Source organism: Xiphophorus couchianus, chromosome 5 (genome assembly GCF_001444195.1).
Source record: "Xiphophorus couchianus chromosome 5, X_couchianus-1.0, whole genome shotgun sequence".
NCBI lineage: Eukaryota > Metazoa > Chordata > Actinopteri > Cyprinodontiformes > Poeciliidae > Xiphophorus > Xiphophorus couchianus.
Window position 1 is genome coordinate 39,675,709 of NC_040232.1, and position 18,975 is coordinate 39,694,683.

Consider the following 18,975-nt stretch of genomic DNA (forward strand, 5'->3'; position numbering starts at 1 on the left):
GAGACCAACAGGTGCCAGGTGTGTGTGTTCCTAGAGACCTGCATGTCTAAATAGATCAGCCATGTTACCATTTGGCCTTACAACATAACAGACGTTTCCTCTTTACTTTAGTTTGAACATAAAGGATGAGAATAATCTCCAGGATCTGTTGCTCTTGGTGGGTTAAGAGTCTGGACTTAACTGTCAAAACTATTCAGACTGTGACTTTGCACACAAAACCTTTGACTTTTTGCCAAACAGCAGTTCATCTATTTCAGTTACAGAGAATCTTCCAAAACCAACAGACTGTAGTCATTACCACCCTTTTGTTTTTGATAAAATCATAATCTAATCATTGTTTCACATACGACCTGACACCTACTGCTGTGTTATCAAGGAAAATAAGCCTTTCTTAATTCAACGCATTCCCTAAACACAATTATTGCAGCATGGTGCTTTTTAAAAGCCATAGTGGAGGAGGAACTAACTGGAACAGTTACAGAATATTACATCATGTTCCTCCTGCTTGTACCAGATTTTTTTGTGTGAAGGTCTGTGTGGATGTAAGTGTGTGGATTGTGCTGGAAGAAGTGATAATGGGCTGAGAGGTCAAGTGAGAACATTAAGGTTGGTTTGAGAGTCTCTGTAGCTGCTTGAGAGTTTTGATTCACCTTATACCCAATAATGACTCCGTTCCTTTGTGCCTCAGGAAGAGCAGACCAGGTGAGCATGATCCTGGAGGAACTCACTGCCTCAGCAGTTACATTTTCTGGAGATTTAGACGGAGCTGAAAAACAGACAAAGAAACATGCGCACAAACACGCCGCTCAGTGCCACTTGACTCTCTGAACCAATCTTCGATTTTACCTCAGTCATCTCCCTCCCTCTTGCCATCAATCTTCCCCTCTGTGAAATTGAGGGAGTGAGTAAAGGCCAGTGAGAGGTGGCAAAATGAGAGGAGGACACAGAAAAGTAATTAGACCACTCTATTTCTCATCCATCTGCCTTCTTATGCCCAGCAAGCAATATGTCAAACTCATCTCAGTTGGAAGCTTAAAAACAGAAAAACGGAGTGAATGAGTTCTGTGTTTGTACCAGCCTCGGTGGTGCGTGCTGCGACTGTTTGGCTCCATGGTCCTGGTCCTATGGAGTTCGAGGCCTGGATCTGAACCTGGTAGTGGGTCCAGGGACTTAGCCCCTCTATTGTGTCTTCAGTGGTTCCAACTCCACCCTTTATGTCCTCAATTCTGTCCTCCCCATCTCCATCTGTCCTCCAAACACGGATCCGGTAGCCCACAGTCTCTGGGCTGCTGTTGTACTCTGATTGTGGAAGAGGCTGAAAGAAAGCAAACAGTTAGAGACTGAGGGAAAGAGCAAATCTGATGTGTTAAGCTTCACTTGTTATTGCAATGTTGCCTAGCTTGTAAAAAATAAAAGAACTGATTGCATCAGACTGAAAGAAAGCATGTGCTCAGAGGACCACTATTTTGCTTTCAGGAATATTTCTGAGACATTTGGGATGACATTTTATCCTTACTCTTAGTATTGACCAAACAGATTATTTCTGTCTGCACTCTTCACCTCCACAGCTCCTTTAATAATGACTGTACTAAAGTTATGCTCAAGATTATTCATACCACGGACAGAATTAGATTCAAGATTAGTGTCTGAAAATAAATTAGATCTGCATCGCTCAAAAGATAATGAAACAAAATAAAAACATATACATTTTGATAAGAAAAAAATATTAATCAGTTTTTAATAAAATTTTATTTGAAAATGCAATCAACAGACTTGCCAATAATCAGTTGACAAATATTTATTGTCCTAAAAGCAAACAAATCATTCTTTCAACTAGTAAACAGTTTTTTCCATTTTTGTAATTTTGTTGCTTTGTCATTGATGTGCTATCAACATGTTATTAACAATCAGTCCAATCTTTGGCTCCCTCACAGGTTCAAGCAAAGATTCTGTCTGGACTTCTTCAAAATGATCATATCTCTTCCAGTTAAAAGAAATATGTTGGTAAAACTTGAAAGATTACTTTAAACATATCTGTAAATAATTCTGGACTTAACCATACGTATTCCTTCTTATCCTCTGAATATAGCACTCTATATGAAATGTGATTTTGCTACCACTTCCTAAATCTATCTCTATATCTTGCATTTCATTCTTTCAGTCTGCTGCAGCCAGTGACTAGAATGAAGTAATAAAATCCCCAAACAGGATACTTTCATCTCCAAAGCAGCGTTTCAAGCTTGGATCAAAGATCATTTTAAAGACATATGCTGCTCTCTGCTAGGCTTTGCAACCAATTATCTGTGGTTGCTTCATAGCTTATAAAATCCCCTTTTGTGTAAGCATCCTGTTTTTGTAAGTGCTGTAATTTTTTTTATTGGTTTTTGATGTTTATTTTATCTAATTTGGGGAATTTTAAATGTTGTTTTTGTTCCAGCTTCCTCTTCTTCTACCTCAAAAGGCCTTGGCTTTCTTGACCGGTTTAATAAATAAACATGATATTAATAATACTCCCACAACAGGACTTTCATTTTGCCCTGGCAAGATTCTTTCACAAAACACTTCAAGCCAGGATTAAAATACCTTCTTGCAGTCTCCATTTGTTTTGTGAAAGGACAGATGCTGTGATGAGGTAAAAGCTCCTGGCCAGCTCATGTATGTCAAAGAAGGTTGAAGGTTGTAATAATAATCTAAAAATGAAGTAGAAGTGGACCTTCTACTGAAATGTATTGAGTCATGATAATGGCTCAACACATACCAGTAAATCGAATAAGAACTGGTTGAGAAAGAAAAAAATTCTGGGCCAGTCAAAGCCCAGATCTTGAGATCTCATTGAAATTTTATGGGAAAAAAACTGTATGTGCTTTATACTTCGACTGATACATTCCAATCTGCTTCACATTTCCACTTTCTTCTCCTTACCTGCATACTACATTTCTGCCATTTCAACTGCTCTGCATCACCTCAGACCCTTATTAATGTATTACGTTAGGAGAAAATTGCCCTGTAATCACTTTAGGAGGGTGTTGTTACTATCCACAGTTTGTTCCTAATCGGACAGACGATTTTCACAAACAATGTACATAGCAGCCATCCCACGCTGAGCAGAGTGAAAGTCTTTGAGATACCCAGTCGTTTTAAATACCTCAGTGATTTAGCACAGCTTAGCATTTAGAAGCCATAATACAAAATGTCACATTAGTTTTATTACCCTTAATATGCCGCTTAGAATAATAGCCTTAGCTAAAACCATTGTGATGGTCCCATTATAGCAGAAAACCAGCATAGCTCAGGCAAGGCACTAACATACAGGTGAGATCTCATTAGCATGCCACACTTGTAGTCTGTACTGTCTCAGTGTCTGTGCCTGATTTGACAGGCTCTTTATCTCATTCCAACTCTTAAATGGAAAAATGCTCTGCTCTCCATTTACGTTATAATAGAAGAGTGGAGGGGTGGGAGTGAAAGAGGGATGGAAGGAAAGAGAGAAGAGAAAAAACTAAAGAAAGGAAAGACTTAGAGAACATTATATAGCAGTTTGTGCTGGTTCCAGTCCAAAGTGGTGAGTAGGAAATGTGACAGATTAGTGTGAGCAATGATAACCAGGAGAGACAATGATTACAGGCTGTCAGCTGCTCAACCTGTTCAGTCTTGCTACTGCTCAGTGAGCATGCTAAAAAAACAAGATGCAAGGACACAACACAGGCCTGCAAGAAAAGGAAGAAAAGAACTCCCAGTCAAATTAGCACCGCTTAAATGACTGTAAAGGAGTAGAATAAAATTTAATGGTTTACAGAGTCAAGCATGTATTTGGCGTGTGTGTCCATGTGGTGTTTTGGTACCTTCCACTTAAAATGTAGACTGGTCTGTGTCACAGACACGAGGCTGAGGTTGGAGGGGTAGGTGTCAGGGGCAGCCTGTAGTGTTTGAATCAGCCTAGAGGGGGCGCTCATTGGACTGGAACCAACGATGTTCACCTGCTGCATCCTAAACCTGGAGACCACAAAAATCAAACTTTAAAAACAACAGTTTTATGTAAAAATCAGTGTGTTCCAGTGATTAGCAACAAGTTTCTTCAAGTGTTGCAATCATCTGTTGCTCTGGGTGAATCTAGAAAATCTCACCTGTAACAAAGAGCCGATGCTCCCTATTCCAAATAATACATTGTCCTGATCAGGCTCCTCGCAGATACAGTCATAGATTCAGAATTTGATTGTTATTAAAGCTGTTGTAAAACTGTTTACTATCTTGCAGCACAACACTAATGTAATGAAAAATGTGGGTGTAGATGTGAGGAACTGAATTCTATTTTCAAAGGGAATTTTATGAAGTATCAGTACTCTCACATCTGTTGTATGTGTGGATGTGCTCCCATTCTGACCAGTATGCATGTATTGGGATCAAGCTTGCAGAATTCAAAGGGCCTAATCTTAATAGATTACAAATACGAAAATTCTGACAAATCACTCAACAGATAGAGTGGACGATATGAGGCAGAGGACAGCAATGATCAGAATTTTGTCAAGCAACTGCGATAATGAGAACCGATTTCGACAGTTTGGACTGACCATACTGGGCCCAAACGTATCTAGTTCAAATGATTTGAATACCTCGATTATTAAAATTCCTTGAGGAAAATTACCTGCCTGAAGCTTCATTAAATTATGTTTTATTATTTAACACACCGGTTATTATATGTGTTGCGCAATGCTCTCACTTCCGCCTATGAGCTGTAGACTAAAGCTAAGTGCTAGCAGCATAACTTCCAATTTATGCTCGGTAATGAGTGGATTTTTATTGTTTTTCTAGCAACAAGCATCCTTAAACTGACTGGCACGATGCATGGAATACGACAGCCTTTCTCCTCCCAGAGCAGCTGCCTGGTGGCTGGTTCAGAGCGAAAGGTGGGGAACAGTGAGCGAGAGTATTTATGCAGATGGAGCAGATGGAACAAAGCGGGTGGCAGTTCTGAAGTCAATGCTTAGCATAAGTGTAGGTTTACGAAGGAACTGTAAGGTAAATTTCATATCATCCCGGTCGCAACAACTGTGTGGAAGAGCACATCGTGGCCGTACATAGCTGGTCGGTGTAGTTCTGTGTGCTTCTGTGTCTGATGAAGGAGCAAATCCTGTCACTAACAAGGACATAAAAGCTATGAATATCTGGGCAAAGTGAGAGTTCACCTTTTAAATTGATAGAGGTTGAATATGTAAACGACAAACTGGAGTATAACATTTTTTTCATAAGTGGCTTTGTGAGCATGCCTTTTTATTATTATATTGAATATAATTTCAGATTTTTGTATAATTTTTCTCCAGGTTAATTTAAAAAGTGAGCTATTATTGTTAAAGGTTAATTTTCTAAAATATAGAAAAGTAATTGTAGGGATGAACAAATATGAAAATTTGGGCCAATGTTGATATTAATTAACTCAATTATTTGTCAGAATAATCAATATAATACTCGATTACTAAAATAATCGTTTACAACAGCCCTAGCATTGTTCTGTTGTAGTAGATTAAACACAGCATTTTTACTCAAACAGCCTACACAACCTGGTGACAGAGGCACTCATTAATAAAACTGTATAAAGGAAACCCAACAAATTCCAATGTTTCTTTTACACATGAAGCCATCATGGTTTATTGTCTGGTAAAAGTGTCAGAAAAGGTTGTAAATATTTTACCTTACCTCGCTGACAAGATCCGTAAAAGGAGAGTCTGATTTAAAATCTTTAAAAGTTAGGAATAGTGCCAAACTTTAGAAATGTTTTCGCTATTAAATTATTGAACAGTAAAAATCAACATCCAGAGCTCTTCGTGAGAACTTCTTTAGTTGTCTGAGAGCAGCAAGTAGTGAGTCAGTAAAACAGCTATGTCTAAACATGTAGACTTGTAAACACAAAAACATTCATGAGAGAGAGTTTGTTGCTTTTTCTGCTTCTAAATGCAGCCATGCTTCGGTGTGGCTGTGACTGATGAAATGTGTGATTGGCAGAGTTTGCCTGAGAGAGTACATCTGAGTTGTTATCCCTGCGATGGGGAACAAGTGAAAGCAGGATGGAAGAAGAAACGAGAAATACAGACAAGTGCAACGCTTCATCTAGCGTCCCAGTGGCTCTGCCTGTGACAATGAGAGCTGTGTTAGTGTCTAACATATTTTCATATCAAAATATCAGACTTCTGAAAAGTTACATTTCCAGAATTTACTGATTAAACTTTTAAACTAAAACTAGTTGTGGGACTCAATTAAAACTTTTAAACAAGTTAATCATAGGGTTTGTATTTAATTAATCAAAATGAACAAGCAGTTTCTTAAGATCCTCCTGCAAACGGCCGCCCTCCTGCTGATGCCCGTTTCTCTCCACCAAGCAGTGGTGATGATCATCGATTCAAATTTTTACAGCTTTCGTTCGTTGCTTATCTGATCAAAAGTTGGATCAAGGAGGTTCAGAGGCACACTCTTGTGACTTAACTGTAATAGTACTTGTAGGATCAAAGTTTTTTTGGACAACCTTATAAAAACTCAGATTTTGTCCCCCCCGCCCATCATAATTCTCTGGTGTCACCGCTGCCAGTGGACCAGGAGAAGCAGCTTTGTCATCAATCCATTTGCTTAGGGATATGGATATGTTGCGTATTTATGATACGCAACAAAAGGACTTTTGTATGTAAAAACGAAAAAAGTAATTAATTGTGTTAAGATACGTAGAATTAATTAATCAAAATTAACGCTTTAAATTTCCATAAACAAAACTAAAACCACAAAAGTTCATCGTATATTTCTGACAGATATTTCCAGATGGACGGAAGGATGCCTTTTTAAACAATAAAACAAGACATAAAGTCTGGAAATAAGAACATTTCTCCATTATAATCCAGAACAAGAAGAACAAACTCCATATTATTCCACACTTTGTATGAATCCTGAATATTAGGATGAGGGGACATTCATATCAAGCATTCATAAAGAAAATGAGAGAAGAGCTGCTTATCAAAGAGAGAACAGATTCTCTCCTCTTCTCCTTATTCTCCGCTCGTCCAGTAGTTTAATGCTTTCTGCTGCTGTTCCAACTTTCTCATCAGCATTCCTCTCTCCTCCGCTTCCTTATGCCTTTTATATCCCCCTCCCCTCTCCTCTTGCTAGTTTGCAGGAGGGTAATAAGGATCTGCATGCTGCAGCTGTGAAGGTGCTGACAAACAGAAAAGTCTCAGATGGAACTGTCTCTCTGTGTGCCTGTGTGATTTATCGAACTTCACCTGAGCCCTGTGATACTGCAAAACTGCAGAAGAGTGAGATTTGTGTAAGCTGGAGTGGGTGCACATGCTGATGTGTGAGCCTGTGAAAGTGCTCAGACGTGCTCTGTGAGTTTGCTGCTCACCTGTACTGAGTGAAGGGAGTGAGGCTGGGGATCTCCAGGATGTCTGCATTCGGCTTGTTGTCTTTCTGGTAAATGACTCTCCATGCCTCCTCCCTCCCATCCTCCTTCACCACCTGTTAAATACGGAGCATGTTGCAGAACAGGTCTCCTCCTGCTGTGTTTTGCCATTGATGTTAACCACTAAAGTGCACTCTCAGCACAAACACACCTGTCCTTCAACGATCCATCTGGATATGACGGTTTTGCCATCAGAACCAGGGCAGAACCTGAGCGTCACTGTTCGAGGACTGATGTTAGAGATGACAAGGTTGGAGGGAGCCCCAGGAAGCTCTGCAAACAGAAGGAAATATCACCAAAAAGATCATTTATTTCAGAAATTCAATTTAAAAAGTTAGACTTCTAAACTATATACAGCCATTACACACAGTGATATATTTCACATGATTTCTTTTATCTTTATGAATGATGTTTTATTATGGCTTAGAGCTAAAAAGTACCTAAGAAAGTAAGAATAATCATGAAATTTCACTGAGTTCCTTCATATTACAGATAAGCCCTCACCTGTGTAGAGTTGCCTTTGATTCATAATAACTGGAACACTGTTCGATAAACTTGAAGAATTTAATGCTTTATAATTTTGATGGTGGCATTTTGACAAAATAATATTTACTACCAGTTTCGTAATTAGGTACTATATTATGTTTTATAGTGTAAAGCTCTTTGAACTGCCTTGTTTCTGAAATGTGCTTTATAAATAAACTTGACTTAACTATAATTTCACAGAAGACCAATAAAAAGAAAGCAATGTCTGCACCAGAAGCGACCATGTACTGTACGGTAAATGTAGTTCATATTTGGTCACGTTCCTTTTGCATGAAGTCCTGCATTAGTGCAGCGTAGTAAGGAGGTGATCCAATGGTGTCCTACTTTCAGTTAATCAGTCTCACCTGTTTCTACTCAAGTAACTATCTACCCATATTTGGGCTCCCTGTTTCAATAGTTCCTTGCTGGACTCTCTGTCTGTTGCCAGGACTTCCTGTTCTAGCATTGTCTTCATGTTGCCTACCATTTTTTAGACATTGATTTTCAGTTTTTAAGAAATTCCCTGCCAGCTACCTGCATACACTTAGCTCCTACTACACCACCTATACATGACAGGATCAACTGTCTCTCATTTTCTCCTTCATAATACCTCCAAGATTCTCTTTGGGGTTTAGGTCAGGCAAGTCCAACTCATATCAAGACTCATATCAAGTCCAATACCACAGCTAGTACACCACGTATTGGCACTTCAGACAGGGTGGGAAGCTTCCAAGTTCATCCAATAGTTGTCTTCCACTTATCTTAGAACAGGTGGTGGGGAGTATGGGTTTCCAGAATATTAATAGAAGCTGGGGTCCTCACAACTTTCCAGAAATATAGTCACAGCCTCGATATGTAGTACGCTTTGTAGGCTACAACATCAAAATGTCTATGAAAATATTTTTTATTGGCTTCATGTAATATTTCCACTTTCTGAGAAACTCAATATATAAGGTTTTGATAATCATCTAAATAACAGAAATACATGTTAATATAACCCTCTGTGTGTAATGAACCCTCAACAGTTTCATATTTTGAACTGAATTGCTGAAGCAAATTTGTATTTTCCAGGATGTTTTTATTGAGACGTACATGCAGCTTTTACGCAAAGCTTCAAAAAAACACACAAAATGTAGCCGTTAACCTGAAACTCCCTTTCCACTCGTGAAGGTTATATACTTTTACTGGCATATAAAATATTACTGGACCAAAACCTGTGGTTGCATTTCCTTCATAATGTTATTTATGAAAAGAGAAGTTGGTGTACTGCAATTGAAACATTTCAGTAGGTGCTCACAGATCCATCAAGATAAAAAACACCTCTGCTTCTAGGTACTGTTGCAAACACTTTATTGACAGAGGCCATCTTTTTTCTCAAGAAGAAAAGGACAGAAGCATCACAGCATGACAGATTATTTCAGCAGGGTGCATTAAAAGAAATATGCTTCAAAACTAACGTTTTCTGTACAGACTTTTAAGTTGAGCTAGAAAACAAAAGTGTTAAAAGCAGCAAATGTTGTCAGGAAAACTAGGTTTGTCTGGATAATAAAATTTTAAATTCTATACCAAAAGAGAAAAAATACTTGTTAGTTGACATAATTTTTGAAACAGATTTTTTTTAAAGCACAGGTTTGTGCTTTAACAAAAGCACAGTTGAGAGTAAAAAAAATAATTAATTACAGTATGACAATATTTTAACTTCCTTATTTAAGACAAAATCAATAATTGTGAAAATACAAATTTTTAATAAAGTGCAGCTTTATAGAATTATGTACCTTTTGGTCACAAAATTACTGAGGGACAAAGAAAAAATCATTTTGTACTAAAATACATAGAGGTTTAAAACTATCTGAAGCATGCTAAACATTTTTAACAGTGTAAACAAAAATCCATGGAAATGTATTCAGCAACAATCCTGCACAACATCTGTGTGTCTGTTCATTTTGAATGTTGTTACCTTCACAATCACTTACAGCAGCAAGGGTTTTCTGCCCTTATTGTCAGCCTCACTCTGACTCCATCATTTATCAGCGTTATCATTAGCCACATTAGCCTGCAATGCCCCTATACCTACATGGAGCATAGCGGTGGAAGCACAAGGTTGGTTTCTTTGCTTCGCCATTTCGTGGCCATCAGAGCAGTGAACTGATTAACAGTTTATTCGTACTGAGTAGAATGGTGCACATCTCAATAGGGGAGCACAGACTGACAGCATCATTATGTTGTTTGTATCCATGAAACTAATATTTAAACAAGTAACCTTAGCTTTTGTTGTCTGGAAGGTTTACTGTTGCAGATTACATGCATTTTGATGGCCTTTTAAAGTTGACTAAAAGTGTTATAGCTTTATGACACTTTAAAGTCATAAAGGTATGATGCTAAAGTGTCATACTTTTAGTGTTGCTTAAACAGTCACTAAACCCTAATCAACTTTTATGCAGATAAATTGACAGTATTGGGCCACAAGGGTGCTATCTTGATGTATCTATGCAAAGCAGGACATTTTTGTATTAACATGTAATTCTACAATATTTAGCCTGTCTTAGTGCTGCCCTCATACAGTCCATACAGCTTGTCTGATGCCTATGTTTGAATCAAAAACAATCTCAGACACACAGTATCTAATATATTTTAAATTTATTGCTTTGATAACTTTAGTTAGAACTGCAATGCTTCGTATTTCCAATAGACTTTTACCAAAAAGGATTAAAGGCAAAAACAAAAAAATAGTGTTCTCAATTATGAGTTCAGCATATAAAGGCTAGGAGCAGAAATAAAGACAGAAAATTACCACAAGCACTATTTTTTAAAAACTGTTTGACACAGAAAATTCAAATCTAGAAAGTTAATTTTAAGTAAAGGATTTACACTTCTGTCTATTTTTTTCTGCTGTGTCAGAGCAATTAATACATTTTTTCCCAAGGTCTACAATACAAGATGGAGAAAGATAAATCTGAAGCGCAGTCAGGGCGATGGGGAAAAAATGCATTGTCCACCATGTTCCTTTTAACGCATGTAAATGACTGAATAGGCAGCAAAGCTGTGAAATTACGTTTGACCCATTCTTATTCTGACTTTATTCCATCTCCATGGGAATAATAAGAGGCAGGAAGCAGGCAGTTTGGGTGACCAGCTGTGTCAGGGGAGAGGTATGAGAAGCTGAAACACAAAGACTCTACAGGGAAATGATAACCACCTCCTCCTCCCCCCCTCTACTTGATAACGCAGGACAAATCTTCATAACACAACAACAATCAGAACATCAGCAGAATATACAGTCGTGAACAAATTTGTTGGGTCCCTTGGGAACAAGGACTGAACAATCTTGAATTCATCTTTTTTTTTGCAGTAGCATTATCTCACATTGAACATTTTGGTTACAAAACTGTAATCTGAGTACAATTATACAGCAGAGCAAAATGTCTCTGGCTGCAAAATTGCTGGCAACCAGAGACACTACTGATACTAGTCATATTTTGCAGAGGCCCTATTTGCCAGTAGGGCAGAACTCCCTCATCCCCCATAACACTTCCTCAGGCGAGGAACTGTGGGATTTCTTATGCACTTTTCTCTTCAGCTCATCAGATGTTTTCATTAGGGCTGGAGTCTAAAATGACTAATATGGTTTCTATGGAAGAGAACCAGCATTTTCTAATTTCTAATTATTAATTCTAATTATTCTAATTATTAATTCAAGTGTTTCTGTTTCTCTCGAATATAAATACATTGAATGATAACTTATGTTTTTAGAGTAATGCAAGCAAAAAAATGCCAAGAAGAAAGAGATTGAAAAGCATCTGATTCACACTGTTAAGTATGGTAGAGGAACTGAAATGCTGTGGGTCTGTTTCACTTATACAGGGCCTTGAAATGTTAGAGTGCATCACATAATGAACTGTTTGAAAAACAAGGATTTCCAGAGGAAGAACAGAGGCCTCTAAAAGAAAACCACAAATGTCTTTATTTAGTGGGATAACAATCCAAAATACAGGAATGGCTCACCAGACACATGAGCAAACTTCTTCAGCATCATCCACTCAAGAAGCATTTTTTCAAACTGACTCTAGAATTAACTTTTTTTTTTTTTGAGAAAACGCTGACCTATAACTCCAAACGCCTCATATGTGTCGTACATAACAATTCAACTTGACATGAAGAAGAGGCTCAACTTTGTCGTCACTTACACAGAAGACTCCACTCTCGCTTTGTTACTTGCAATTCTTGTGTCACATACTTCATGTTTAGAGCCACTTACGGCCTGGGGGAGTAAAAATAGCATTATGGGATGTTGTGTGTGTTTCTAAGAGAATAAAACCCTCTCTGGAAATGGTCCGGTGTGGACTCAGATGTCTGTGAAACTAACACCCCATTTTGCAAGAAAGCTTTTCAGTGTGGGTGGGGCTTCAGTCCCTAAACCTAGATCTTACAGAAAACTAGTGGGAGTGAGCGAGGTTGTGAGAGGGTCCAGGAATTTGGTTGCCATACAGAAATTCTGTCTAGTCGACAAAGTTTCCAGAAGGGTGCAGACAGGGACATACTAAAATCTACTGATGGTCTGGTAGACTCAGTTCAATTGGGGACCAAAATTGTAATTTGTTTACAAGAACCACTGTAGGAAACGACACAAAAACATCTCAACATGGCACTGAGCGTAACTTCCTTCTTAACAAAAGGTAAACAAAAATGGAGCAGTGGGGAGTGCCGTGGTGGCGTAGGGGATGGCGAGGCCCATGTTTGGGGGCCTTGAGTCCTCGACGCAGCTGTCGCGGGTTCAACTCCCGGACCCGGCGATATTTGACGCATGTCTTCCCTCTCTCCCTCCCACTGTCCTGTCGGCCTACTTTCATTTAAGGGACACTAGAGCCCACAAAAAACCCCCTGGAGGGGTAAAAAAATAAAGAAATTAAAAAAAAAAAAAAAAAAAATGGAGCTGTGTCAGATTTTAGTGGTTGTAGGATTTATCTGTTGCAAATGTGTCAAAACACTCCAACAATCTGCTCAGCATGAGACGAGCCAGACATGTTTTGCTTATGTTTACCCAGAATGCCCTGAGGGTCCACTTCATGTTGTCAAGAAAACCTGAGCTCATCCTATTTCCCCATGATCGAGATTTTAGTTTAATAGTAACAATACATGAAGTTAACTTTAAAATGAATCACGCAAAGTAACATCTGGACCCAAAGGTAAACTCAAACTTCAATAAAATCAATCAGGTTGTGTTTGTTGTGTTTGTCTCATGCAAACTTTGCTTTAATTCTATTTCTTTTTGTATTTAATCATAAAAAATCATAGTCAGGCAGAGAGAGAGAGATTATTAGGTGTTCTGGGGGAAAACCTGTTACTATTCCTAAAAAAAACCATCATGGACATATCTATAAATTATTAAATGTTTTATTATTATCAGTCCATTCAGGCAAGCAAATTGCCTCACAAATGAAATTCCCAAAGCCGTTAGTGATAGTAGAATCTGTGGTTTACAAATATCATAAAGCAAACAAGGACTACACAGGAACAACAGACTACAAAAGCCAAGTGTAAATATGTTTTCTTACATGGATTATGACCATAAAGACATCCAAAATACTGAGGTTAATACTTAAAATAGATAATTTCAAGCCCAAACCAAATATAGCCTTCATGTCTATGCTAAGTGTCTGTAAACTTCTGACCTGAGCACCATTTGTCTGAACCACTAGAGAATCCTCCCCAACCCCCAAATGTCACCACTCTACTCCAAATGCATTAAGGGAACTTGTAAAGGTTATAATCTGAAAATGTTGATATCAGCTGCCTGCCTTAGATGAATGACAAAATTTTCCGAACTCCATGAATTCATGAATAAGTAAACTAAAGTGGAATCTATGTTTGGTGGATTGCTCCCATCTCTCTCTGATCATTCTATAGTTCTTTTTCCTAATCTTCCATCCTTCATCCTTCTCTCTCTCTCTTTTGCGTTCATGAATTAATCAATAACCTCTGAATCTAAGAACTGTCTGTATCCATCTTGCTTTCACTTTTTCTGCTTTTACTCATAAATTAGTCATTAGATAATATTGGGACAAAATTCCTGCTTACATGAGGACCGGCTTTTTTCTCCCCATCCATTCTTCGCCACTGCCACACAGTCCATTTGTCAGAGACTTTGGTCTTCTCTTCTAAGAAAATTGCATTTACTTGCATTTTCCGTCTGGGCATCCCCTCGCTCTCTTCCAACCTTCTTCTGATTGTCTCATGCCCTGCCCAGTTAATTGCTGCATCTTTTGTCTGGAGTTAAATCAGCTCTAATGATGACTGCAACTTGGGCAGTCACATGAACTTGTCATGCCCACAAAAGCAACCTTGCACACAGTACACAAACAGTAAAATGACTAGAACTGAGTTGCAGTAAATGGCAGACTTTTTTGTCTGAGTGAGAATGTGAAAGCGTGTGTCGGCAGTGTGGGCGATGATTCATGGAGGCACAGAAACAGCCACTTATCAGCCTGAAGAATGGCAACGGCTTCATGAGAGCTCATCACTCATATTTACTTTGCCACGCAAGCACACACACACACACACACACACACAACTACACACCCACACGCACGCACACACACACACCACAAGAATACTGACTCTCACATCCACTTTCACAGGCTCGCACATCTTTGCTTGTTTATTTACTGCACCTGGTGGGACGCCGGTGGACACGGTGGAAGACGTGACCACGCCCTGTCCTGCACCCGTCAGTGCTGCTACTTGAATGGTGTAGGCAGTGGTGGAGGTGAGGTCTGTCAGCTGGTACTCCAGGGTGGAGTTGGACAAGGAGCGCTCCAATCGGCTTGACCTCACACTAGGCACCTCCCACCATAGCATGTAACCTGTCCGGGGGGTTGGGAAGCAGGCTGGGTTAATAAACATGCACAAAAACATGTGGTGTCATGTACAGACAAAAATATCAACATATGGAGTTCCCGGAAGCTTTTTTATTAACAAATACAAAACTGTGTGGCATAAATTTGTATTTAGCTAACAAGTCACTGCAATTCCAGTTGCAAGCATTTTGGTCTATGTATCAGCTTTGCATATGAAGACAGACCCTGCCTCTGCCTCTTTCTGAGGGCTATGTTGTCCTGACCTGTCTCTCTATGCTGCTATGCTGTTAGGTTGTTGGAGTACAAACTGGATACTTTTTCACATTTTCTTCTTCTACCACTCTCCAATTTGCATTATTTGCTGATAATTCAGCTGTTATCTTTATGTTTAGGTGGAATGTTCATGTTGTTAGGATAAGGTTTATAACCTAATCCTGCATTTAACTTCCCCACATCTTTATTCCTGTCTTATCTGCTTTGTTGCTTGGTCTCCATGATGCTGTTAGTTTACTACTGTTCTCTAAGAAAACTATGAGGCTCACATACAACAGCTGAATTTATACTGAGATTAAATGAAGTACAGGAGTTGACTTCTGAGTATAGTTGGGTGCACTGGATTTGATTTAGGGATTTCAGAGTAAAGGGGGCTGAATGTACATTCACAGCTGGCTTTTTTGTTTTAAAAAATCTGATAGTCCAGTAGGCTTGGTTTAATTGGGACTAAAATTGCAACATATGCTACATTTTCAGCTGCTGTGGTTCGCATTCACACTGTTCTGTGTCAAACGCTCCAAATCCTTTGAAAAACCTGTCTACTCCCCTCACCATCGGTGACACTGCACTAAGAACTACTGAAGGAAATGAACCATAGAATGCAACTCCCTTCAAAATGTAAGCAAAAATGGAGTGGTGTCAGAGTTTAGTGGTTGTAAGATTTCTCTTTTGTCTTTGGTAAAAGACCACATGCTGTAGTTTGCTTCCAGCTTTTGAAGCGTCTGTGGTCCGCTTGGCGTTCACATATGCATTCAAACTGCACTAGAGTTCACTTCAAACAAATCAATACCTTGGTTTGTAGGTGGACCAAAATGAGATTTTTTTGGTCCAGTTTAGAGTTTGATTACACATTCACACCTCCCCAAACGAAGCAAAAATTCTAGTTAAACAAACTAGAGTTCAATTAAAGTGGACCGAACAGGGCTGCTGGGAATGCACCTTATTTTCATTTGTAAAAAACATACTTTTTCCTTCCACTTTGTAATTCTGCACTACTTTGATTTGTTGTCACATAAAATACCAATATAATGCACTGATATATACAGTTATAACGTGATGAAACACTATAAAGTTGAAGGTGTATGACCGCTTTTGTGAGGCGCTGTGCAATGAGAGGATTAGAGCCAAGCAGGAGGAGGGAGTGTGGGAGGAATAAGTAGAGTCAAAATTCCTGTCTGTCCCTTTGCATCTTTACAGTCATGCATCACACTCCACCACACTCAAATGTGTGTGTGATGAGGCCACTTGTGTGGAAAGCCCTAAGGAGAGCAACCGGTCCCTCATCTATCTGTGGGCTCACTAGGTTCTGGATGAAAAACAGGTTGAGGAGAAAAGAGTAAATGTGCAAGGTGACCTTGATTGAATGCACACTTTCCCATTTGTCTGAGTGTGGAAGCTGACTGTAAAACCTCTGCTGGGGTGAATGTTGGCCACTACGCCAAAACCAGCACATATATGCGCTCTTAACACACATAATTAATTCCCAGCATCTTGTTGTGCTTCTCAGCATCATCATCTGACAGACCCACGGAGAAGCAGAGGAAAAATAAATGAGGGGGCTCTTCTGCTCAGTGATGTACCGCACAAACAACACCCTGGGTGTTGAGACGTGTGAGATGACGGCATGTTTGCAATAATGTGGAAAGACAAACTGCAGAGGGAAGGGATTAGCTGATGATGAATCAGTTGTAAACAAACATAATGCCAGTGATAAAGGGGGGTCTTTGGATGTGAAAGAATATGGAGGAAACTCTTAACATTACAGGGTTGAAGAGGGGCCTTTACAATCCTGCTTCAATTAGAGATTTTCACGACCGTACATTTCCACCTCAGAAAAATATGTTTTAATTGGAAAAAAATTGTCCATATTCTTTCCTTCTATTGCACATATTAATTTCCTGTGGGAACAGACAGTCACAACTTACTGAACCTTGTCTCATGATAGAGTGGTAAATAATATACTGGAATAAAAGTTCTCTGATTATGGAGGGGGATGTGGAGGCAGATAGAAGATATGATTGGTGATTATACACTGCCAAGATGTTATGCTCTACCAGTGATGATGCCATTCTTGTCCTGTGGCTCAGCCCAGCTGACTCTAAGGGATGTGTCGAGGATCTCAGTGAAGCTCAGGTAGCGAACACATCCAGGTGCTGAAAAAAGAAACAAAAAACACATTCAATTCTTGCAAATCATTACATCAACCAATAAACCCATCTATTAGCTGTGCACTTCTCAACTCTGGTTTTTTGGGACAGTGTCAAGAAGAAATCGTTAGACGCATTAGAAGTCATGTTTGCAGTTGGACACAAGCCATACATTAAGCATGGAAAAAGGTAAACTAAATGAAACTTATATTTAAAAAGTTAGATGTGGCAGAAGATTTACACCCTGAATCCACCATCCTCATGATGAAACATGGTGATGACAGCATCATGGTGTGGGAACATTTTTCTAAGGCAGGGCAGATTTTACAGATCCACTTAACAAATAAAAAAATTCCATTTATTTCACTAACTGTATCACTAAGTGAAATACATTATATTGATTTGTAACATAACCACTATGTTTGTTTTTTCCTAAATAAATACATTAAAAAGTAAATGTATCAACCTGTCGTGTAGAACAGTTGCTGTGATTTCATTGTTAAAAAGTATTCAATTTTCCACTGTTTATAACTGATTTCGGGTAAATCCTGATATGTTCAGGTGTGTGTGCAACGAATTGGTAATTAAAAAAGGGGCGTGTGCGTCGGCGCGAGAGGCGCAAGCGGGGAGGAAGACGCTGACCGTGGGATCTGTGCAGCGGGAGTTTTGACTTATCTGATCGTTTAAAACTAGTAAAAATCAAAGGAAAGACATCAAAAACAGCTATCAAAGATCGCCCTGTGCCACAGATGGTATTTTAGGAACTGGATCGGAGTTTGCACCCAGGAAACCGCGCCCGGTGCAAGTGGACGCCGCCAGTGCGAGAGGACGCCACCGAGGGGAAAGAGAAACGCTCCCGGTGAGATCTGGACTGTACTTTTCTTTTTGGGGATTTTTGGTGGTACCACTTTTTTTTCGTATCTTTTTGGGGAGGGGTTTGGACGTTAGGATTTTTCATTTTGGATCGGGACTTTGGGGAAATACTTCCAGGACTTTGTTTGTTTTTCGAGGATATGGAACTGCTTTATGGACAATAATCTCTTTGAAAAAAGGATTGGAAAATTTTGGACATTTACTTAATTAGGTCTTGTGCTGATTTAAACCGAGTAACCATAATTATTTTTTTTGAGGGAATGGGGTTATAGATCTATCTATTAAGATAACTATTATTATTTTGTAGTATTGTAATTCTAGTTGAATAAATCATTGTTGCTAAGGATCAACTTATTTCTTATTGAGTGATTTGGGTATTTATTTATTTATTTTTTCAAAATAAATGGTGTAGCATACCTTACCTGTTTTCCTGGGACAGATCCCCCTTGTGTGTGTTTGTAAGTTCTGCTTTAAGCCGAATGTAACAAAATGTTTATTTTGGAGTTCAACCTCCCTTGCCTCCGGCTGGGGGGGGAGGGGGGGGGGGGGATTTTTTTTTTTTTTTTTGCGCTCTCCAGTTACTCTACTCTGTGGAGTTTTTTTAATTCTTCAGATGTATTTTGTTAAACAAGTGTCACAATTTGGGATAAATAAATGATACATTTGATGTCATAGAGTTAATCATTTTGTTTATCCCAAAATTCCATTTATTTCACTAACTGTATCACTAAGTGAAATACATTATATTGATTACACAGATGATTGACAGAACGTTAATTATATTGATTTTCCACTTAACGGCAAATAAAAACATAACATTGAAAATTGGAATATTACATAAGACTGTGATGAGGTTCTATTATGA

General features: G+C 38.8%; 1 protein-coding gene across 2 annotated transcripts in view; it reads right to left on the reverse strand.

The window, feature by feature from the left end:
* Positions 1 to 18,975, reverse strand: part of LOC114145204 (protein sidekick-1-like) — a 493,057-nt gene that overhangs the window by 54,181 nt on the left and 419,901 nt on the right. For both annotated transcript variants that reach the window (XM_028018670.1, XM_028018669.1), the window contains 7 exons: positions 17,145 to 17,243; positions 14,632 to 14,823; positions 7,590 to 7,711; positions 7,382 to 7,494; positions 3,843 to 3,993; positions 1,075 to 1,315; positions 651 to 766 (listed from right to left, as the gene is read on the reverse strand). In XM_028018670.1, coding sequence (XP_027874471.1) covers positions 651 to 766; positions 1,075 to 1,315; positions 3,843 to 3,993; positions 7,382 to 7,494; positions 7,590 to 7,711; positions 14,632 to 14,823; positions 17,145 to 17,243 — 1,034 coding nt within the window. The remainder of the gene's footprint in view (positions 1 to 650; positions 767 to 1,074; positions 1,316 to 3,842; positions 3,994 to 7,381; positions 7,495 to 7,589; positions 7,712 to 14,631; positions 14,824 to 17,144; positions 17,244 to 18,975) is intronic.